The 23,719-nt window shown below is 39.5% G+C and overlaps 3 protein-coding genes and 1 pseudogene across 3 annotated transcripts; 1 reads left to right on the top strand and 3 right to left on the bottom strand.

The window, feature by feature from the left end:
* The first annotated feature begins 355 nt into the window (after nucleotides 1-355).
* Nucleotides 356-1,995, top strand: LOC122084421 (cysteine protease XCP1-like). Its single transcript, XM_042652646.1, has 4 exons — nucleotides 356-855; nucleotides 948-1,183; nucleotides 1,337-1,477; nucleotides 1,699-1,995. The coding sequence occupies exons 1-4, from the start codon at nucleotides 387-389 to the stop codon at nucleotides 1,912-1,914; spliced, it is 1,062 nt and encodes a 353-aa protein (XP_042508580.1). The 5' UTR covers nucleotides 356-386; the 3' UTR covers nucleotides 1,915-1,995.
* Nucleotides 1,927-10,067, bottom strand: LOC122084420 (damage-control phosphatase At2g17340-like). Its single transcript, XM_042652645.1, has 12 exons — nucleotides 9,727-10,067; nucleotides 7,620-7,685; nucleotides 6,653-6,719; nucleotides 6,466-6,534; nucleotides 6,180-6,320; nucleotides 5,090-5,218; nucleotides 4,853-4,939; nucleotides 3,252-3,326; nucleotides 3,093-3,170; nucleotides 2,889-2,966; nucleotides 2,406-2,468; nucleotides 1,927-2,203 (listed from the first exon to the last, which is right to left on the bottom strand). Exons 1-12 carry the CDS (start codon nucleotides 9,894-9,896, stop codon nucleotides 2,123-2,125), a joined length of 1,104 nt encoding a protein of 367 aa, XP_042508579.1. The 5' UTR covers nucleotides 9,897-10,067; the 3' UTR covers nucleotides 1,927-2,122.
* A 979-nt stretch (nucleotides 10,068-11,046) lies between these two features.
* On the bottom strand, nucleotides 11,047-18,353 carry LOC122084993 (annotated as a pseudogene).
* A 571-nt stretch (nucleotides 18,354-18,924) lies between these two features.
* On the bottom strand, nucleotides 18,925-21,304 carry LOC122084992 (probable inorganic phosphate transporter 1-10). The gene is made up of 2 exons (XM_042653411.1): nucleotides 20,454-21,304; nucleotides 18,925-19,975 (listed from the first exon to the last, which is right to left on the bottom strand). Exons 1-2 carry the CDS (start codon nucleotides 21,152-21,154, stop codon nucleotides 19,072-19,074), a joined length of 1,605 nt encoding a protein of 534 aa, XP_042509345.1. The 5' UTR covers nucleotides 21,155-21,304; the 3' UTR covers nucleotides 18,925-19,071.
* Nucleotides 21,305-23,719: the final 2,415 nt, after the last annotated feature.

The raw sequence follows: 23,719 nt of genomic DNA, 5'->3' as shown, positions 1-23,719 counted from the left end.
CAAAATGGGATCCACACAGGCCCTTGGATGGTGTGAGATTGTTGTAGGAGGTTATGATCCAGGAGACAATACAGGTTCTTGAATTAGCCGGAAATGAAGTAGGATTTAACCGATTCCAATCCAATTCAATCAGAACCGGCGATCCGGTTCAACCACGGACCCACATGGTTAAAACCAGCATCTAAGCATTTTCCTCGTTACTCTTCTGCATATTTTATCAAACAAGGAGCATGCTTGGAGTAAAAGCCTTTTTCTAAAATAACGAAGCTTAAAGTTTCAGTATTTCATAAACTATTTCACCTACTTTTACTTGAAAGCAACATGTGAAACAAACCTATAAATAGCCTCTATTGCCTTCCTTGAATCCAAACAAGTTAAGATTTAAGATGGCTTTCTCCTTATCCTCTAAGCTCTTCCTTCTCTACATCTCAACATCTTTCCTCATCTCTGTTACCTTTGCTAATGATTTTTCAATTGTGGGTTACTCGCCCAAAGATTTAGCTTCCATGGATAGGCTCATTGAGCTCTTCGAATCGTGGATGTCGAAACATGGTAAGGTCTACAAAAGCATTGAGGAGAAGTTGGAAAGATTTGATATCTTCAAGGATAACTTGGAGCACATTGATGAGAGGAACAAGAAGGTTACAAGCTATTGGCTTGGATTGAATGAGTTTGCTGACTTGACCCATGAAGAATTCAAGAAGACTCACCTGGGTTTGAAGACTGATTTCGATCTACCCAGAAGGAGAGAATCCTCCATGGACTTCATGTACAGAGATGTCGAGGATATCCCCAAGTCTGTGGATTGGAGAAAGAAAGGTGCTGTTACTCATGTCAAGAACCAGGGTGAATGTGGTAAGTAAACCCATCTCTCTCTCTATATATATATATATATATATTGTAGGAGTTGCAGTTGAAGTGGGTTTCATTTGATGGTGAAAATACAGGAAGTTGCTGGGCATTTTCGACGGTGGCCGCCGTTGAGGGAATCAATCAGATAGTGACCGGAAACCTAACAACCTTGTCGGAGCAAGAGCTGATAGATTGTGACAAACCCAACAACAATGGCTGCAATGGAGGACTTATGGATTACGCATTCTCCTTCATCGCCTCCAATGGTGGAATTTATAAAGACGAAGACTATCCTTATCTCATGGAGGAAGGCACATGTGACGAGAAGAAGGTAAGAAACCAGGCTTAACCATACAGTTGCAGCCCATTTATTATCTAATGGGCTTTCGATCCAAGCTTTTTGATTGGCCCATAAATTTTATTGTCCACGTGGCAAGCCCACAGTTGCTATATTATGTAAATATTTCTTTATGGAATTTTTCAGGAAGATATGGAGATGGTGAACATAAGCGGTTACGAAGATGTGCCTGAGAATGATGAAAAGAGCCTCTTGAAGGCATTGGCTCACCAGCCGATTAGCGTTGCCATTGAGGCCTCCGGTAGAGATTTCCAATTTTATAGTGCGGTACGTTTCTCTCTCTACTAATCGGTTTGATTCGATTCGATTTATATTGTGATTGACCAAAATCGAAACTGAACCAATACCTGGTTTCAGATTAAACAGGTTGGTTTGATTTCGGTTTGAAATTGACATCCTTAGACTACCAAATCCATGACTATGTAAACATGAACGTATTCTAGATTACCTTAATCATGATTTGAGACATGATTCTATTGGCTTAACAGGGAGTTTTCAATGGCTACTGTGGTACTGATTTGGACCATGGAGTCACAGCCGTTGGATACGGATCAGAAAAGGGGCAGGATTACATCATCGTGAAGAACTCATGGGGACCAAAATGGGGAGAGAAAGGTTATATAAGAATGAAGAGAAACACAGGAAAACCTAAAGGGTTATGTGGAATCAACAAAATGGCTTCTTATCCTATCAAGAAGAAGTAATTGCTATCAGAGTTGGTGAAAGTGTAATCTGCTGTGTTCGTTTTCAATAAAACTAGCCAAAACCATGACTTTGTGTTTCCAGTTTCCTCCTTTGTTGTCAATGTTTTACAGACTCAGGTTGTCTCCTGCTATTTCTCCAACCAATAGTCATCTCCTTAATAATTGTAAGAATAACAGTGATAAATATTGGAAAAGAAGTAATGTCTAATCAAATCGAAACTTCATTGTACTTGAAGACACAATCGTAGAGCCTTCCTCCTAAGAACTGAGCAACCTCTGGATGCTTCACCTGCAAATAGGAAAGCAGTTAAAAAAAAAGATCATAAAAAAGAAAAGTGCAGGATAGATAAGGAAAAACATGAAATCCACAAAAGAAGGCAAAAACAAACAATAATGAGGATGTTGCGTTTGTGCCCATAAGTACTCATTTTCCAGATATTTTACAGAGCAGATATAGTAAAAATGACTTGAAGTTTTGGAAAACAAATTACCATTCCAATCTTGAGAGAGTTGCATTTAAATTGGGCATAAAGGTTTGTTTCTATCCCACGGCCCTGCGTATGAAAGCAAATAATTGCATTACACAACATTGGGAAAATAAATGAATTAGCCGAGAATAAATAATGAAATTTGGCACCAACTCATGGATAACTTATGAGAGGGTTGTCGCCATTTTCTTTTTTACTTTTTTAAGTTATTGATGATTTTCATTACATTTATTCTTCACATGGGCTATAGCATTGAGACCATGGCTTTCTAGATATCAAGAGGTCCGTCAAAGCACATTGAGCTTCTTGAACCAAAAGAATTTTTTGAATTATTAGGTCATTGACATGTGCTTGACAAACCAGAATCGCCCAATATCATTTTTTGGCCCTTGAAGATTCCAGTAATGAACCCACAAAGGACACATTCCTGGACAAGCCATAAACTGATAATAAATCAGTTTCACTCAATTCAGTAGGATCACTTACCATCCCTTCGAGGACAACCAGGTCTGCATCGCTTGCCAAGTAAGCAAGCTCTTGTGACACCCTTGTAAGATCAATAACCTAAAGACAAATGGAAAGCAAGATAGAACTATTACGACAGGAATTATAATCAATCCATTTACAACAAGAACACAGAGGACAACCAGGTTTTGTCATTGAACCAAAACTGATGCTCCATTTTCTTACCGGCAAATCATTACCAGAATTGGCAATCAAAAGATTCGAAGTGTCAACACCCATGAGCTGCCCGTTCTCATCCTTCAACTAAAAATTGCATTCAAATATCAGGAGTATAATATGTAGGCATATCACAGAATCAAGAAGAAAAAAAAATTATTCCAATACCTTTGCAATAATTTCGATGAGTTCAGGGTAGGTTACATCATTGATTGAAGGCAAGTCATTAGCGGCTAAAACAACCTAGATCAAAACATTTCAGTTGTCAACTTAATGCTAAATATGACCAAAAGAAATAACATCCAACCTCAATACAAAGACAGATGTAGGACATTATGATTGTTTTCTTTATTAGAGAGATGAAGAATTCTTACTAACACTTTAAAATAGAGTTGCCAGGTTCATATTTTAATCTAATTAGTGATTGATTGCAGTCTGTGATTCTTAGGTTGCTTAGTGAATTCAAGTACCTAGATCCGATAACATAAAGTAATACATTTCATGTATAGACTCATTAAGTTTATTTGGTCAATTAGCTTAGTTCACTAACTCATTTGCAACATTCAACAACTTACAGTACATGAATTCAATTTATCTGAGTCATTAGTTCCACTTCTTACAAAGACAGAGGCTTGGTCCTTAAATTATAGTAGTGTGAAGATTTGATTAAAGGACTGGGCTTAGTCCATGTGAATCAATGATCAGTTTAGGTAAATCAGGTGCATGGTAAATTTGGTAAACATGCTCCAACCAGTCGAACAATGAGAGTAGCATGAAATACCGCGTATGATTGTCTAGAACAATCTCAGCAGGTTTGTTCATCATCTCTTATTGTTAGAGCAAGCACCAAGAAAAATACGAAAATAAACAGACAATAGATCCGCACAGCACAGAGATTTAATGAGGTTCACACACCAGTGTGGTGTGCTACGTCCTCGGGCGAAGAAGAAGATGTTTCACTATGCAGAAGAGAGATTACACCCAAGCAACGCTGAGAAAACTTGCCCTGAAACCCTAGCTCGAAAAACCCCCAAATTACAGTGACTTTCTCAACAAGATAACAGTACATTATATACTCCAAGTCGCGGGACGATCCCTCTGCTTCCATCACAGATCTTAGAAAACTTCCCATTCGGATTGCCACCAAAATATGTCGGAGTGAGTCAATCTTCAAAATATGTCAAGAATTCGAGACAAACTTAACACTTACCTATAGCAGTTTAGGCCACAAGTAACAATATTCAAATTTTTGGTGCAACCACCACCAGGTGCTTCTATAGAACCACCACTGATGACAACCTCCACTACTATGTGTTTTGACATGTAGATCATGTTTGTCACAAGCAATGCAATCCTAGTTATATCACTCAATCAACTAAGTATCCCCAGACTTGCACGGTCCTGGAAAAATCCCCAAAATGAACAGCTTGCACCACAGCCGTTGCAGCATAGCTTGATTAACTCTCTCCATCAATCACATAAATCCCAAACAAGAAGATTCTTCTTGTCACATGACTTCATTTCTCTTCGAAATCTTCAGAGTTTCATGGGTTCAACTGCCACAAAGCCTTGCCTCCAGAATCACCTTCTTACCATGGCAATGATATTCAGATTTTTCACAGTAAATGTCAGGGGATATGTTCACAGACACACATATGCAAAATACCACACACGGAAGCTGAGAATGAAAGAAGCACAAAGATTCATCATTCATCCAATGCCGAAGTTTTATCTATATCCAAACAAACCTTTTAGCACTGAAAACAAACCTGTGTACCACGTCGAAGTAACTCTCTGGCAAAAGGCAGGATTCCCAAGATGACATCTGCACCAGAATTATCAACAAAAATTACAGCCTGTCATAAAACCAAACAAGATGATCAGTGCCCGATAAAGCAACAACACTTTATTTTCCCGCTCCACATTATTTAAATACAAAGTTCACACTTCACAGAGAAGTAAAAGATTACTAGCTAAAAGAAATAACAAGGAAGATAGGAGTAAACCTTTTTCCAAGACTTTTTACTCCATCTGAGCTTAAACTTGTCCAAGTCATCAATAACCCAAGGTCGAGGCACAAGATTTTGACAACTGGCCAGAAAGGACATTCCATCCTTAGCGAAAACCTCTGCAAGCTTCAAGAAATGCGAAGCACATATACATGTTAAAATGCAATAACCAATGGGATCCCAATTCCCAAAGTGATGCAAATGCTAAGTTTCATAATTATGAGAGATTCAAGCAAGGTAGATGTGCCGTATCCATGGTTTGAGGTATTGGTCTTGGATCCATCGTATCTAGCGATCTGGATCGGCATTGGCAAATGCCAGTTCCGATACATGGCTGATCCTGTATCAGTGGAACAATACGGACAAGTGTAAAACTGTTAAAAATCGATTTTAAGGAAAACCAGGGCAAAAGCATCCGATCTGTATCAGTATTGGGATCGGTCATATTGGTTTCCAGGGTGACCGATCCCGATCTGATATAGTGCACTTAAACTGTGGCCATATCCCTTTGATTAGATACTTTGGGAGAAGGTAGAATTAGCTGAAAGAGTGACCAAAATTAGGCTCCAGATTACTAAGTATTGTTGATATGCATTCATGTCAACAATTGAAACCAGCTCTTAAAGGTAAACATAAGGCTTAAAATGGAGAAGGTTCATCTCCAACAAGCTCATGTGACCATGTCGCATAGCATGACAGGATTTAGTTTCCAGATTGATCAATACTTGCAGAAACCATTTCTGAATATTTCACAGATCTCAGTGCCAAATCTGTTTCAATGTATTCTCATGTTTGGAAAGCGCCATTCCTTAAAAGTCCATTGCGCTATTTTCCTTTCATATATCAGAAAGAATTTTTGAAACTTCTTGGCATTTCATCGATCTAAATTAATTATAAAACCACCTTAGCAATTACAAATATTCAATTCTGTTGAGAAGCTATGTATGATCCAAAACTGAACTCATGTTGAAAAACAAAAAAAATGAGTAGTCAACAGCATAGAACTTGAGTTTGTTAGTAGACGCTAATAACAGATTCCTTGACACTGTTAAATGTAAAATCCAAGCCCTTTAAGCACTAGACATACCTGTGCAGATCCTAGATCAAATATGTTTCCTGCAAAAATTCCCCTAACCAAGTTCTCTGCACGTTTTTCATCATCTTCAATGGTATCATTAAGTCGAATAACATCCCCAAAAAGCGAGATGGCTTTAGCATTTTCTTCATCCTGGCACATGTGAAATTTCAACTCATTAAAATGAGAAATGTATATTTACATAGAATGGAAAAATGAAGCAGCTCAGTGGTCAGTTGGACTCTGTCAAAAAGAGCATCCCAGTTGGGCTCTATCAAGTAATAAAATTGACAATTACCTTAACTTTCTTGAATATATCTCTGAATCCTAATTCTCTGAGCAATTGCTCACGAAGCCTACAAAGAAGCTTCAATTATCCAGGAAGAAAAAAAAAATCAAGTCAATGTCATAAAAGGGTCTCAAATAGAAAATAAAAGTGCTTTCAACGTGGTAAACTCCAATGACTTATTAGGAACTTGACTTACAATGCAATCAGGAGGTCCACCGTGACTTTCGGGATCTTTCTTGAAGTCCTCAAGTACCTCTGAGTACCTTTTTCCCATATTAAATTATCCAGAGTAGAATTACAGAAGTTAATATCCAAACATCTCAAGTAATGTGAGACTACACACATACATATGAGAGAGAGGTGACATGAAACCTTTTAGTCAGTGATACCTATGAGTGCATATGATGTTGGTGCAACTATATAGGCAGGTAGAAAATACACAAGCATAGTTTCACCTAATAATTAAAGACAAAAACATATGCAAGTGAGCATGCATGTAACCACAAATAAAGATCCACCATCTAATACCATATTCAACCCACAAGGGTTCCAGCAATATATATTCGGATGATAACAGACCTCTTTGAGAACAAACTTTGATTTTTATGACCCTTAAACAGGTAAAACTAAAGAAATAATTAGTTAAATAAGCTCACTAATGACATTGGAGATACCTTTCAGGCTAGGCTCTCAGAGTGGGTCACTTGGGGGTTAGGGAGCACAAACAATATACAGTGTCCTAACAATTCCCTGTAAGTACTTACACATGAAAATATAAAGTTTTCATCCATTGCTACAAGTACCAAAAAACATTGAACTATCAAAGGGTCAAGTTAGCCCAGGTCATTTCAAAGATATTTTACAACTAATTGGTCACGTCAGCCATAAGCCACCTCGGTCAGGTTATCTTTAACCTAGAGATATGATCATGATCAAGTGCAAAGCACAAATTGACTGGTCAATTCTGATTCTGAAACACCATAATAAGATTGGCACATAACTTGCACATCATAATAAAAAATGAGAATGGTGGTCCATTTTATATAAAACAGACAAAGAAATGGGAAAAGTACTGCTTCATTTCATATGTCAGAATTCAAACAGGTTCATTTTCAAGCAGCAGAGCTCCAGCACCTCTATTACAGAAGGGAATACTTAAGTACCTTTGAGCAAATTTTTCTGCTCTAATATGAGCATCAGGGACCGTAGTGTCACTTTCTGCTCGTTTCCTGTATCAAAACAGAACCAATGACTATGGTATCTCACATTCTAAACACAAAATACATAATCCAATAGTAACACTCCACTTGCAATCGGACATGGTATAATATTCCCTTTACATCTTGGGCAAAATTAACATGTCCTACTGTGACTGCTTTCATTCCCACAGCTCTGTATACGTAATTTAGTTAACATATAAGTCCAAATGAATCAAAATGCATTTCAACTTCCCCAAATTGTTAATTTAAGAAAACTATAAAAATACAAAATTACGATCCAATAGTTCAGACTTGGATCCACCTGACTGTTCCCAATTTATGCAAAAAACCTTTGTTCCTTATCAAAAGTTCACTAAGGATGATGCAACTATCTGACTACCTGGACAAGACATAAATGCAACAAAGCTTCCAACAGGCAAGGACCTATTCATTATCTCATCCATTCACAATTAGGAAAGAGGTGGGAATGAAGGACAATTAAGCGTAATATTCAGTAGAACATAGGACCTCTGTGCATTAGTACCAAAAGACTTGGCTATCTTATTAATTACTTAAGCTATTAGTTTGTAAAGTTACAGTAGATATTAGATTACCTCAGTTGGTCGTCACTTGATACACAGATGATAAGGGAAAGAGAATGTCCAAAGCCCTACAAGCTCATAATAGTAGATACCTTATTGAGTTGTATCAAGGCCCTCCAATCGGGGATTGTAATAAGTGCATAAGAGTAGAAATCTACCATTACCCTTTATAGATCTTATATCTGTATTAAACACTGGTTGTTGGTCTCAGTTTAGTATTAAAGCATCAGTTCTTGCAGGGAATGTCAGTCCAATCTTCCAGACGTCTAAATAACTGTGGAATTCCCTCAGTATTTTCTATTTCACTCATTTGAGACAATTGAAACAACTGCTAAAACATAAAAATAAAAAGTTCCCAATTGAGGTTTTATAAACTTTTTTGTGGTGTCCAGTCAAAACATCTGGGAACAAAATCCACACAGTTGACAACCTGAACTGTCGGAGAAAATTCAGAAGCAAGGGATACATACAATAATAGAAGGATATGAAGATTGTCAACCACCTCTAAGTTCGCGATTCACGCTAGTTTAAGGCTTCAGGGACTTTTTTTCTGCATCTTCTCAGTTCAATGTTTATTTTTCCAGATCCATGTTACACTCATGTTCATGGATAAAACTTGGTCACGTTTGAGGCACATGATAAAACACTGAAAACTTGAGGTGTTTCAGACGACATAGAGATCAATAGGTTTGAACAATAAAATTGATTATGAAAATTGCAATTCCCAACGTGGTTGGTTCTTATTTCATGCTAAAGTAGTTTAAATCAAGGAATCAAATTTAGATTTCGATAATGACAAAGGCAAAATTTTATTATTCCGACCATTACAACAGAAACCATACTTATAACTTCAGCTGATCTCCGCTAGAATCAGTGATTATTTTGATTTCAGTGTCAAGTAAGAAATTGAAATGTTTTGGTCCAAGATTTGGAACCATTCTTCAAAGTTCAAATCTAAAGTGCTGTCCTTAGACACGCCATTTCCTATTTTCCTTGCATTTCCAATTTATTCTTCCTGTCTCGGTTTCATTGTTAAGGTAAAACAGATAACTTCACTTGTTTTCCTCTCAAGTTCAAAGTTTTCTTTGGCAAAAGGAAACATTAATACGACAAATAACGTTTCAAAAAGCACAAGGCAGACAGGGAAGACATAAATTCCCAGAAACAACTAAAGATTCATAAACAAGGGCCTCCTTAAAATCCAGAGACAGAAGCAATCCAAAAAGAAGGTTTCACTAAATCATACTAGCAGAACCATTTGAAAACCCTGAACCCAACAAAGGGATGAACTTTCTACAAAAGCAACAAATGTAGCTCGAATAAACGTCAAGAAATATAGCTTCCACAAAATTCTACAACGTTTATCTAGGAAGTTATGCAGAAGAAAGAGAAGAAACATAAAACAAAAACAAAAACAGAGGCCTCAAAAGTAAGAACCTCGGAATTCGGAAATGATATAGAATGCAAACCTGAAAGATGGAACCGAATTTAAGAAAAGATCGATCCAGGACAGCTCTGTGGGCGTCGGCTTTCGAGGATTATCAGAAGGGAATCTATAAGGAATCGTGCAAGCTCTATAATTCGATTCGATCGGAGTCATCAACAGAGGAAAGGGAACCAATTCCGAAGAACTCTCCATGACTTCCCTCCGATTCCCTTGGATTTTTTTTTTCCTTTTTTTCAACCTCTAAGTTCTTCAGGTTTCGTTCCCGATATGGGCCGAGACTTCACAACAGCTACAAGCGACCGAACAGATCAAGGAAAGCGTATGCGAATATGCGGCGATTGCGAGGGAAGTGATGAGATCGGCTTCTTTTCGGGTAATAAACCGCCAAAACAGATCGTAAAAAGTTTTACAATTGTTTAATCCTTCTTATTTAGCTTATAATCATTAGATTAAACATGTATTAAAGATGTCCGATATTAGTGCTGCGTGCACCGTACGCGCACGTTGCCTCTTAAACATTAGGGTTAAAAAAAAAAAAAAAAAAAAAAACTAATTTAATGAAAATGAAATTAGTGGTAGAATGATGCATCGGAACTCTAATATAAAACTAATTTCATGAAAAAGGAAAAGTGCCACATATGATATGGGAGGGCAAGGTAAAAAGGAATCAACATATTATATCAATCACAATTACACTCTTTCGGCTTTAACCCAAGAAATGAAAAAAATTAGTCAATGAGTCTAATGACATAACAATAGGTCAATCTCAACATATATTTGAAAATCCAACTTTTGAAAACAAGACAATAGGCAATTAAAATAAAATTTAAATTAAAAAAAAAAAAAAAAAAGCCAACTACTCCCCCTACGAAAAGACCCTTTGCCCTTTTTTGATTAGGGCATGATGTTAATTTACCAAAATTTGACGACATGTCCAATCTTATAGAGGTGTAACGGAATGCCTTGATTTCACACAAAGTCATAATATTGTTTGTTTTGATCCATGGGCCTCAGGTATAGCTTTAGGCACATTGAAAGGGGGTGCTAGAAGTTATCAATTAGCTAGTCTCTTCCCCCTAGCCAATATGCGAGACTAAAGAAATGTCTTTTCATCACCTCTCTTGTATGTTGCCCAACCTTTAAAGCTTAACGGATCTGAGTCGTGTCTTGGAAGTGAATTAATCTCCTCCCTTGTAGCGTAATGTCCTTACTATGGCCCCATGGTGTTGAGATCCACTATGATATCATTTGTAATGCCTTAATCTCATACAAAATGGACAATATTGTGACTTGGTATGAAACTATATGTCATTTAGACACTCTCTTTATAGCATTGACCGCAATCTCTTCTCTCCTTCTTAAGTATTGAGTTGAATCCTGAAGATTGATTCTCCAGGGACAATGAAGGTGGTCGTATTAGGCCCAAAATTTGAGAAGAAGAAAGTGAGGCCATAGAGGATGAAGAAGCCAGCATTGGGGTGATTGTTCCAGTACATGTAATAAGGAATCCCAACAGCGAACAAGGAGAGAACCACACAGAAGAAGCTCATCATTTGGATTTTGACTCTACCGATTCGATCAATCAAGACGACCGTGACCCAATATCCAGGAATTGTGGTGGAAGCTGTGACAATGGCGTGAAGCCTCGCAATATGTAAAGCTTCTTGGTAAGCATTGACAGTGTTCTTTATGGGAAGATAATGGTGATAAATCTGAGACTGGAAGATGTTGCTACAGTAATAAACAACGTTTATGAGGAACAAAGCCATGGCTCAGGCAAAAAGATCCCGGCCATGGAGTCGGAAGAATCTCTTGGAGAGAAGGCTATAGGATGGTGGTGGGTCTGGTCGGACCTGAGTATTATCTTCCCTTATCTCATTCACAGGGACGTCCAAAACTTGTTCCATGTCTTTGACAGCTGGCGAAATATTTTGCTCCACCAAGGCGGTATATCTGCAAAAGAAGTAATAATCAAAAGCAACCGAGACTCGGCTGATTCATATCGGAATCGGCACTAACAATTTACTCGATTAGTGATTGGTTTTGACTGATTCGAATCAGGAACCATCCGGAATGATTCGACACATGTTTAAGGGTATCAGTCAGACAGTTTCAGTTTAAAAATGGGTTCATTTAACAAATATATTTGGGAAAATATTTCCTATGAAGGAATGCAATTCCTCTTTGTCCGCAAGAGGTCCAAAGTGTCATTCATTTCATGGGGTGAACTGGTCATTTTGGTCCATGTGTTTGGGTGCATTAAACCATTTTTCCAATATATTTAAACAAAATGGGTGGGCCGATGGGTGGGTGGGCCGGTGGGAGGGTGGGGGTGGGGGGTATGAATTCTAGGCTGTAACGATTTGGTTCACTGTTTAATTTAGGTTTTGAGTCGGTTCTGATTTGGTTTCTTGTGCTTTTCAAATCAAGTCGATCGTAATGCCAAGGGGTGTCAAAAAATCCCGATCAGCCGAAGCCACCCTAACCTGCCCTAAGCCCGAATAGGGCCTGAGCTGAGATTTCAACCCATAGGATGGGCTAGGGTTGAGAATTTCAGGCTCGAAGCCAAGTTGGGTTGGGATTGAGGTGTTAACCCAACCCAACTCTATATATTAAGTATATAATAATATAGATATATTAATAATTATAAATAAGTACTTATAGAAAAAGACCTACAAAAATCTTTCGTTTTCCAAATTAACATATATAAAAAACTTTGGTCTTTGGCCTTTGTGATGCATCAAGATCAAGCAACCCTACAATACATCAAGAAAAACAACCAAGTAACCAATAGTACTGGGTTTGGTGGCTTGGGTTAAGTCCGACCAATCAAGGTCCATTAGGGCTGGGCTGGATTGGGTAAACTCGACAGGGTTGAGCATAAGTTGAGATATCCCAACCCCACCTAGAGGGCTTGGGTTGAGTTAAAAGACTTTAGGGTTGGGCTGAGTTTTACCCGACCATTGACACCCTTAGTAATGCCCCAAACCTAAGCCATTTTAAATGAAGCCTCGGTTGGTCAGTTTCCTGGTTCGGCCCCATTTTTGACACCCTACCGTAGACCCAACATCACAGGAGGCTGCAGGATCAAAGAAGTTAGAGAGAGAGAGAGAGAGAAGAGAGAGAGAGAGAGAGAGAGAGAGAGAGAGAGAGAGAGAGAGAGAGAGAGAGAGAGAGAGAGAGAGAGAGAGATCACATACTTTGCAGTTTCAGGCATCATCATCTGCAAAAAGTAAGTAATCGCCACGAGGATGGATCCGAGCATGAGAAGCAGGGTCCACGTGATATCCGCGCCACTGGGGGTCAGGCTAGAAGGGTCAGGCGATCCGGAGAAGCAGTTGAAGATGGCACAGACGGCCATTGTGACAGCAGAACTAGTTAGGGTCCCAAACCCTTGTATAGAGAAGATAGCGGTGATGAAGGATCCACGTGTGCGCTTGTTGGCGAACTCCGACATTATGGTGGCGGAGAGTGATAGAGTAATAATACAGTGTGTCGCCCCAGTAGTGTCTAGTTCACATGCTGTTACATAGTTGTTCCTAGTGGATCATCTAATTGTATTTAGACCTAGTTCTGTTCTGTCTATATATATATATATATATGTAATATCTTGTTCATAAATGATATAATAGAAAATTAGTTCATGGTATCAGAGCATTAAATGCTCCACAGAGTCTTTTTTGTTTCTTGATCCTCTTTTTCACTTCTTGAACTTCTTCTTTGCCTCTGCACTTTTTCATGGTGTCGTCATCCTCGGCGATGAGCACAGACTCTGTTGCTCCTTTGATCTCGGCAAATGTTTCTCCGCAACTCTCTCTCAAATTGACGACCACAAATTATTTGTTGTGGCGAGCACAATTTATTCCTCTTCTCAGGGGTTACAATATGCTCGGATATGTCGACAGTTCGTTTCCGCGTCCGTCTGCAACTCTTTCGGCTTCCTCTGCTTCCACGGGTCCTGACACTCTTTGGGATCGTCAAGATCAGCTTATTCTAAGCTGGATCATATCGTCTTTGTTTAAATCCATTTTGTCTCATATTGTGAGTGTTGTGACCTCGTTCGAAGCCTGGTCCATTCTTGCACGAATCTTTGCTCCTTCGTTAAGTACCAGAGTGATGGATCTTAAAGATTGGCTGTTTCGTCTTCAGCGCAACTTTGATTCCATTTCTAACTATATTCTCTCTGTTCAAACGATTGCCGATACCCTAGCAGCCATTGATCAACCAATCGGTGATGAAGATCTAGTTCTTGCAGTCCTTCAAGGCCTTGGCTCGGAGTATCTAGACTTTGTAATCTCCATCCGCCTACGCACAACTCCGGTCACCTTCGTTGAACTCACTGGTCTCCTGCTCAGCCAAGAGAGTTTTCTTAAATCTGCAGATGATGTTTCCAGTAGAATTTCTACCGCTCATATGGCTTATCCGATTGATTCACACTCCTCGTCACAGAACAACTGACGTTATACCAATTATCGGTCCCACTACAAGGGAAATCGTCGGTCGCCTCGTTACTCCCAATACCAAGATTACAATCAATCTCACCGAGGTTCAGCATCTCGTTCACAATCCCAAGACCAGAATTCTTTTTCACAGAATTCCTCCTCACAGAGTTCTTCCCATTGTGGCTGCTCTCCTAATCACGACTTTACTCCACCAGGTTCTGCTCCCTTTCTTCATTCACGCATGCCTTGTCAAATATGCAATCAGGATGGTCATCAGGCATCTCACTGCCCACAGAGATTCAATCAAGCCTTTCTTGCTATGAATTGCACCTTTTCTTCCTCTTCTTGGCTCTTTGACACTGGATCTAACCATCATCTTACTGCAGACATCAGCAACCTTGCCATAAATTCTCACTACCATGGTTCGGACCAGATAATTGTAGGCAATGGTCAAGGTTTGCCCATTTCTAGTGTTGGTTCCTCTGTCTTGCTTTCTACTTCTTCTAAATTTTGTTTGTCTCAGGTTTTTCATGTACCACAAATTCAGCGCAACTTGTTATCAGTTTATCAATTAACTAAAGACAATAATGTGTTTGTTGAATTTTATTATTCTCATTTCCTTATCAAGGATCTGCAGACGAAGAAGACAATTAATCAAGGTCCGAGTGCGCACGGGCTGTACCAAATGCCCATCTCTGCTAATTTCTCCTCGAGTGCTCTTTCTGCAATTCGTGCTTCGCTTCTTGATTGGCACTACAGACTAGGCCATCCTTCATTTTGGACTGTTCGCCAGATAGTTTCTCGGTTCCACTTACCTACATCAACATTAACTCATCATCTCTGTGATGCGTGTCAATGCTCTAAAAGCCACAGATTGCCCCTCTCTGCTTCTTCTTCAATTAGTTCTACTCCATTAGAGCTCTTACATTGTGATGTTTGGGGTCCTGCTCCTATAGTTTCAGTTGATGACTTTCGTTACTATGTAGTTTTTGTTGATGATTTCAGTAAATACTGTTGGCTTTATCCTATGACTCACAAATCTGATGTCTTTCAAATCTTTATTCGTTTCAAAGGTTTGGTTGAAAAATGTTTTTCCTGCCCCATCAAATGTATTCAAACTGATCGAGGAGGTGAACTTGATAAATTGGATTCTTTCCTTAGAACCAATGGAATCCCACCGCATCTCTTGTCCTCATGCCTAGGAACAGAATGGCGTTGCTGAGCGCAAGCATCGCCATGTTGTTGAGTCAGGTCTGGCACTTTTATTTCATGCTTATGTTCCTCCCCAATATTGGTCTTTTGCTTTCCAAACAGCAGTGTGCCTAATAAATTGTCTTCCCTCTCCCATTATTGACTTTCAATGTTCTCTTCAGCGCCTATTCTCTGAAAATCCTGATTATCTGTTTCTTCGAACGTTTGGCTGCCTTTGCTATCCCTGGCTACGTCCCTATGCTCACAACAAATTAGATCCTCGCTCTAAACCGTGTGCTTTTCTTGAATATTCCTTATCTCACAAGGGGTATAAGTGTCTAGATCCTGTAACTAATCGGCTCTATGTGTCGCGTCATGTTACATTCGATGAGGCTGTGTTTCCTTTCTCTTCTTCTCTTTCTTCTTGGACTGGTTCTACTACCGTTGATATTGAACTATGGTTTACAACTTCTCCCCCAATTATTTTTCCCTATTCTGCTAGCCCATGCCCTTTTGCCTCTCCCATGGATCAGTCCACTATACCTATTTCTACACCTCAACCCATTATGCCTCTTCCTACATCTCAGCTCATTATCCTTATTCAAACATCTCAGCCCATTATGCCTATTCAAACATCTCATCCCGTTATGCCTAGTTCCAGAGAATCTCCTTCCATTCTCGGTCCATGTCCTTGGCTCAATCTAATATGTCTATTCCATTTGATCAACCCACTTTACCTATCCCTCATGATACTACCCAACCAACCACTTCTGTGCATCCCAATGTTACTAGATCATAGACTAGTTCTCTTCATTGTCCACAGTGCCTCACACTTTGTGCCACCAAATATATCCTATATCTGAGGATGTTGAACCCACTGGTTATAGTCAAGCCATGAAATCTGCCCCTTGGCGTCGAGCTATGCAGGACAAGTTTGCTGCTCTTCTTCACAACAAAACATGGGTATTGGTTCCTCCCACTCCTGGTCAGAATACAATTGGATGTAATTAGGTATTTCGGCTTAAGCATAACGCTGATGGTACTGTTGAATGGCACAAGGCTCGGCTGGTCACGAAAGGTTTCCATCAACGCCCCGGCCTTGACTTTACTGAGACGTTTAGCCCCGTAGTCAAGCCAGCTACTGTTCATGTCATTCTTTCAATTGTTGTGACATCTAATTGGCCATTAAAGCATTTTGACATTCAGAACGCCTTCTTACATGGTGATCTCACCGAAACAGTTTTTATGGAGCAACCACCTAGCTTTGTTTATTCTTTTCATCAGGATCATGTTTGTCTTCTTCGGAAATCTTTATATGGCCTAAAACAAGCACCAAGAGCTTGGTTCACTCGTTTGAGCAATTTCCTTTTATCATATGGCTTTGTTGCTTCACAAACTGACAGCTCATTATTCATCTATCGGGTCAATGGTGTTGTAATGTTCTTTTTAGTATATGTTGATGATCTGTTGTTGACAGGAAACACCTCTTCTACACTAACTGCTTTCATGTTGGTGCTAGCTGCAACTTTTTCCCTTAATAATTTAGGTATCTTGCATTTTTTTCTTGGTGTTGAGGTGACTCGATCATCTGCTGGAATTTTTCCCAGTCAACATAAGTACGTGACTGATCTATTGCACACCACAAACATGACAGGGGCAAAGCCAATTGCTTCACCAATTGCTACTGGTTCTTCCCTGTCTCTTACGTCCAGGGCATCGCTCTCTGATAGCACTGAATACCGTCGAGTGGTAGGTGCTCTTCAGTATTTACTTATTACCAGACCATATTTGAGTTTCACTGTGAATCGGGTTGCGCAGTTTATGCATCGTCCTACTGATGTTCATTGGTCTGCTGTAAAACGCATCCTCAGATATCTGAAACATTCTATTTCTGATGGTCTTCATTTCTCTCCTTCAAGCACTTTCTCTCTCACCGCATACACCGACGCTGATTAGGCAGGCTGTCCCAGAGATCGTAAGTCAACCACTGGCTATGCTATTTTTCTGGGCTCTCATATTGTTTCATGGTGCTCTCGTAAGCAATGCACAGTGTCCAGATCCTCCACTCAGGCCGAGTACCATGCCATGGCCTCTGGTACCACTAAGATTATATGGCTGCGCTCTCTGCTACAGGAACTAGGTCTTTCTTTACCACATCCTTCGGTCATTTGGTGTGATAACATAGGTGCCATGTACATCACTGTGAATCCGGCGTTTCATGCGCGTACAAAACATATTGAAGTGGACTTCCATTTTGTGCGTGATCTGGTAGCCACCAATCAATTAGTTGTGCGCTATGTCTCCACTATTGATCAGATTGCTGACATCTTGACCAAAGGATTGTCGCGACAACCCATTGCTACTCTTCGTTCCAAGCTCACCGTTGGTTCGCCTCCATTGGGCTTGAGGGGGCCTAATAGAGTAATGATACAGTGTGTTGCCCCAGCAGTGTCTAGTTCATATGTTGTTACATAGTTGTTCCTAGTGGATCATCTAATTGTATTTAGACCTAGTTCTGTTCTGTCTATATATATGTAATATCTTGTTCATAAATGATATAATAGAAAATTAGTTCAGAGAGAGGATAGTTGCCACCAATACCGATACCGAGCCAGAAGCGAAAGAAAAAGAGACTGGTGAGGACACACTTCCTTGTGCGACATATGGAGAAGCCGTAACCAATGGAGCTGGCCACCATGAGCTACAGTGCAATGCCATAGACCCGCCTCCAGCCCACACGATCGTCGAGTATTCCAAAGATGATGTTTTCGATGATGGTGCCGAGGAGATCGACAGAGACCATTATGGAGAGGACCAAAGCAGGAATGACGTTGATGTGAGTTAGGTTGGAGCTAGCGTGGGAGTAGTAGATGCCACCGATGAGTCGTATAACTGGAGCAATGCAGAAAAGGTTGTAAGCTTCAGTGAAGAGGCCCATGCTGGCCTTGGTGATGGCCTTGAAGTGGTAATATTGTGTTCTTGCTGTGTCCAGTGTCGACAGCACCTTCAGCCTCATCCTCTTCTTCTGTTTCGAGTTTCAACGTTCACGTTCTTCCTCTAGCAAGGCGCCGAGGCCAAGCGTGCTTTATAGCAGGGGGTCTGAATGCAATTTAGTATTAAATAGGGGATGTTCCTATAATACTGGCATTCTCTAGGGAGTGACACTGTAAATTACTCTAAAGAGAATATACACTAGGAACATTGTGTAAAAATCGTCTCTAACATGGATTTAATTCTTGGTATCGGTCTCAGTTGATACCGATTTGAATCGGTATCTGAGGATATTGGTAGGTATTGGTCACTTCCTTGCTTTTCAAAAAAAGTAATTTTTTTTTTTTTTTACCCCTGAAATGATACGGGTAATCGACCTAGATCGGTCAAAGATCAAGGATTACTCTCAATTGATACCGATATAATATAGCCAATATGGCCAATATGATATTGATACTCATACTTGAAATCATGGTCTGCAGTTGTTGCATGGATGCAGAGAGCATTGGATGGTTAGAAGTCCCTTGGGATGATGCCCATAGGCTCTTAGCCGTTCAATGCTCACTGCTGAGGATGTGATCTCTAGAGAATGCAAATACTAAATTTCACAGCCTTTTTTCTTTTAGAACTTTGCATACAGTAGTTTACACTTTACAGGGTAATATTGAGAAGAGGGAGAAAGAAAGAAGGGACTATAAGTGGTGATGGATCTTAATTCCAAGCTCTTTTTGATCTATTCTTACCTATAAAGCAGCAATTGCACTGAGAGGCACTTGAGACTGCTGTGTTAAAGATCTCCACAAAGTCCCATCCTTAGTTACTTCTTCCCTCTCATTCTCCTCTAATGATCTTCCCATAGTTTCACGAGTGAAGAAGAAGGTCAACATCATCCCAGCCAAGCATATTCCACCAAGAAGCACCAAAGTTGTCATCATCCCAATCCCTTTTTGATACCCATACTCCACTTCAAGCTTATGCATATTCTGCGATGCCCATAAAAACCCCACCGACCCAATAATTGCTCCGACCTTGCCGGCCGCCCCAGATATGCCGTGACAAGTCGACCGGAATCTCGCCGGGAAAAGCTCTGCAGGGACTATGAAGGTGGTCGTATTAGGCCCAAAGTTAGAGAAGAAGAAAGTGAGGCCATAGAGGATCAAGAAGCCTGCATTAGTGTGAGTATTCCAGTACATGTAATAAGGGATTCCAACAGCGAACAAGCAGAGAGCCACACAGAAGAAACCCATCATCTGTATTTTGACTCTACCGATGCGATCAATCAAGGCGACTGTGACCCAATATCCAGGAATTGTAGAGCAAATTGCGATAAGAGCGTGAAACCTGGAAACATTGAATGCTTCTTGGTAGGCATTGACAGATGTTTTTTTGGGGAGATAATGGTGAGAAATCTGAGACTGGAAAAGATTGCTACAATAGAAAACCACATCTATGAGGAACCATGTGATAGCACAGGCAAAAAGATCACGACCATGACGTTGAAAGAAAATCTTGGAGAAAAGGTCATAGGAAGATGGGTCTGGTGGGACCTGATCTGTATCTTCTTTGATCTCATTCACAGGTACGTCCAAAACCTTCTCCATATCTTTCACAGCCTGAGAAATATTTTGCTCCACCAAAGCTGTATATCTGCAAATCAATTAAAAATCTTCAGAATTTCTACCAAAAAATTTAAGAATCTTCAGAATAAGAGAAGACATTGCTTGGGTTTTATCATAGGTTTGACCGGACTGGACTGGCCAGTTGAACCAGGTTCGACCATAACTAACCACTTCTTGAGAGATAAAAAACTTTTTTTTATTCAAAAACAGAATTTACCTTTTATTATAATAAAATTACTGTTATACAGACTTTCCTAATTTTTTTTTGGTGAAGAGACTTCCTAATTACATATATGACCTTTCAGAGGCGGGCTTGGGGAATCGTTGATGGAACCTCCTCAATTTTCTTTCAAATTTCGACTGAGTCAGCACATGGTGGCATCGACCCAGCATCACCGTACGCTAACATTAAGTCCAGATTCGAAAAGTACGGTTAACATGGATTTGCAGGTAATCGAACGGCAGGAGAGAAATCAATGGAGGCGGCACAGAGAGAGGTCACGTACCTGGCAGTTTCAGGCATCATCATCCGCCAATAGAAAGTCAACGCAGCGGGGATGGCTCCGACCATGAGAATCAGGCGCCAAGCGAGATCCGCCTCGTCAGGAGTCGGTCTGGACGGGTCGGGAAACCTGGAGGCACGGTTGAAGATGGCACAGATAGCCATGGACACGGCGGAGCTGGTTAGGATCCCAAACCCTTGCATGGAGAAGACGGCGGCGATGAAAGAGCCACGTGTGCGCTTATTAGCGAACTCCGACATTATGGTGGCGGAGAGAGGGTAGTCACCACCGATTCCAACACCGAGCCAGAACCGGAAGAAGCAGAGACTGGTAAGGACACACTTCCTGGTACGGCAGATGGAGAAACCGCAACCCACGGAGCTGGACACCATGAGAATGAGAGCCAGGCCATAAACCCTCCTCCGGCCAACCCTGTCGCCAAGTCTGCCGAAGACAAGGTTTCCGATGACAGTACCGAATAGAGCGATGGAGAGCATTATGGAGACGACGGAGGGGGGAGTGACGCCATTGTGGGGAGTACCAGGGTTGGGGTAGTAGAGGCGGCCGATGAGTTTCATGACTGGAATAATGCAGAAGAGGTCGTAAGCGTCGGTGAAGAGGCCCATGCCGGCGATAATAATGGCCTGGAAGTGGAAGTATTGTGTTTTCGCCATGTCCAGCGCCGACAGCACCTTCAACCCCATCCTCCCTGGTCAATCGGTTTCCTTTTCCTTTTGCTATAAGTATGTATGCTCTTTTTCTCTTCTTCTTCTTCTTCTTCTTTTTCGACTTCCACGTTCTGCCTCCACTGGAGGAGGAGGAGCCTATGCTTATGAGATAAATGATCTAAGGCACCTTGGAGTTGGTTGGAGCTTTGGATCTGTATAAAAAGACGATAAGCGTATAAGACTTTTCTACCCTCTACTTGTGACTTCAGACTTCGTAAGTCAATCCCGCTCCTTCGCAGCTGTGAGGAGGAAGAAGACACGTTGCAAGCTTTGGGACGCACGTAGGAGTTTCATAAGCAATCAGTAAAAAATGGTTAATCAACTCTACTTTCTTAGATTTTGACTCATTTGTATATTAATTAAAAAAAAAAAAAAAAAAAAAAAATCATTTTTATACAGTATATACTATATACGATCCTTGATCCAAACCTGTGTGCGCAAGGCAAGAATATTGATATGGGAGAAACAAGGTGTTGGTTATGCCCCAGCATCCTACCAAAAACATAAAAGTTACGCCCAAATATAGTGGGTTGTGAAAAGACCATGTTGCACCTATTTTTATGCATTGAAGATGCTTTTGTATACTTTTTGCATGCTGGTATTGTTTACACTAAATTGACAAGGTTTTTTGTAATTATTGATATAAACAAGCAAGAGGGTTCTCCAAGTACGGTATTCTACACCTTCTTACATTGATTATTTTCATTATTATTTTTTCTTTAAAAAAAATAATGGATAAGTTTTGTATATGACGGTGCATAGTGCACCTCAATTGTGCATACAGTGATCAAATGGATGCAAGATTTTAAAACTCAAGTGTGGGTCTCAATCAACATTGATCCAAAATAGATTGGTACCGGATGGATTTTTTTTTTTTTTTTTTTTTAATATTAGTATTTTGAAATATTTTACCTTTTACTTTATCACTAGATATGTGTCAGATTGGCTAGGATTGTGGATCGATCTCAGCCAACATCAATCTTATCCATGCAATCCTAATTGATCCCTATGGATGGATTTGAGGGGTGGCACCATAGACCCTCGTCCCCATTATGTATATGACTATGCACAGTTGTGCACAAATATCATTTGTCCAGAAATAATATAATAATTAGTGTGAGGAGATGTAGGGTATGCCTTGACCCAAAGAACTATTTCCTTATAAACAAATAAGATCGGTGTTGTGTGAGTCTGTGAGACTCGCTATGGTATGGGAGACCACATTGTAATATATTATAAAATTAGAACAATGTGATCTGATTCGGAATATATTTTAGAAAATGTCAACTCTCCATGGAGCATCTCAACTAATGAATTAAAGGAAAAAAATATATATTAGAAAAAGATTTTTTTTATTATTATTATTTTTTGTACATGAGTTATATGCTTGGTGGCACCTATCACAGATATAGGAAGAACCCCTCGTGAAATTAAAAATCTCATCCCTATTGGATGCTCTTACATGCACCCTTATTCTCTCCCACATTGATGTAGAGACCATGTAGGTTGGCAGCAATCCCCTCAAAAAAAAAAAAATAAATAAATAAATTTTTGCACATGGATAGAACTATGTCTTTTATTTCGAGTTCTTGTGATCATTTGATTAAAGCATTACACACATTATACCATGATCTGAGTAGAAAAACTATTACACACATTATACAATTATTCAAACATATTGGAATAACCTCTAACATTATTAATGTGGATTCCCTTCTACCAAGAGGGTTTAAAAGCCCACATTGATTCAAACATTATTATATAATTTAACTTTGAACCATCTTACTTCAACGCATGCCATTATGTATAATGGTTTTAAGATTTTCCATACACCAAACCCTTCTATTAGCCCAGAATAACTATTGTGTAATAATTTTTTTTTTTTTGGGTATAATATTGTGTAATAATTCATTGTTGATATAAATCACTAAATATAATTGGGGACTTGATAGAAAAATATTCAAATGTATTCAACGATTAACCTACCAAATCATCAATCTATATAACTAAAAAACATAAAAATATATATCAACGGATACGCTATCTACGGAAACATTGATATTTAAAACGATGATTGGGATTAAGAAGTAAATTTAATATGTGATTAATTGAGAAGAGAAAATTCCTTATATACTTGCATTAATTGGCAAAAAAAATTTTAATTCTAAGAGAGAATAATATGTCGGCCAGCTCATTGGATTGACTTATAAGTTAGAAGTTGAATATAATTGTGCTTTGTGCGTGTTGATAATTAAAAAAAAAGAAGAAAAAAGGGGTGAAGCTGACTTTTCAACGCACGGTCTTCGTTCACGTTGATGTGATGTAATCGACGTTGACTTCTAAGGACCCATATAAGGATTTGATTCCATGGAGATTGCGAACCTGGCCTTTCACCATCAATTGTGTTTTTCCTTGAAATTTCTTACCAAGTCTTAACGCACTTCAATTTCAGTTGGGCTTCAGCAAGTCTAGGAAAGGTTATTGATTTAAATTTTCTACTTCCTGTATTCTTGAAATATAGTAATTTTATATTAATAATTA

Source organism: Macadamia integrifolia, chromosome 7 (genome assembly GCF_013358625.1).
Source record: "Macadamia integrifolia cultivar HAES 741 chromosome 7, SCU_Mint_v3, whole genome shotgun sequence".
Classification (NCBI taxonomy): domain Eukaryota; kingdom Viridiplantae; phylum Streptophyta; class Magnoliopsida; order Proteales; family Proteaceae; genus Macadamia; species Macadamia integrifolia.
This window is presented reverse-complemented; position numbering and strand designations above follow the sequence as displayed.

What these genes read in the sequence shown, in the direction of transcription:
- LOC122084420 (XM_042652645.1), bottom strand. Translation starts at nt 9,896, where the DNA reads ATGGAGAGTTCTTCGGAATTGGTTCCCTTTCCTCTGTTGATGACTCCG. An exon ending in AATTCGGTTCCATCTTTCAG is followed by an intron (nt 7,686 to 9,726) that starts GTTTGCATTCTA and finishes GTTTTGATACAG; the next exon opens with GAAACGAGCAGAAAGTGACA. An exon ending in GTGGACCTCCTGATTGCATT is followed by an intron (nt 6,535 to 6,652) that starts GTAAGTCAAGTT and finishes GGATAATTGAAG; the next exon opens with CTTCTTTGTAGGCTTCGTGA.
- LOC122084992 (XM_042653411.1), bottom strand. Translation starts at nt 21,154, where the DNA reads ATGGGGTTGAAGGTGCTGTCGGCGCTGGACATGGCGAAAACACAATAC. An exon ending in ATGATGCCTGAAACTGCCAG is followed by an intron (nt 19,976 to 20,453) that starts GTACGTGACCTC and finishes ATTGATTTGCAG; the next exon opens with ATATACAGCTTTGGTGGAGC.
- LOC122084421 (XM_042652646.1), top strand. Translation starts at nt 387, where the DNA reads ATGGCTTTCTCCTTATCCTCTAAGCTCTTCCTTCTCTACATCTCAACA. An exon ending in CAAGAACCAGGGTGAATGTG is followed by an intron (nt 856 to 947) that starts GTAAGTAAACCC and finishes GTGAAAATACAG; the next exon opens with GAAGTTGCTGGGCATTTTCG. An exon ending in GCACATGTGACGAGAAGAAG is followed by an intron (nt 1,184 to 1,336) that starts GTAAGAAACCAG and finishes GGAATTTTTCAG; the next exon opens with GAAGATATGGAGATGGTGAA.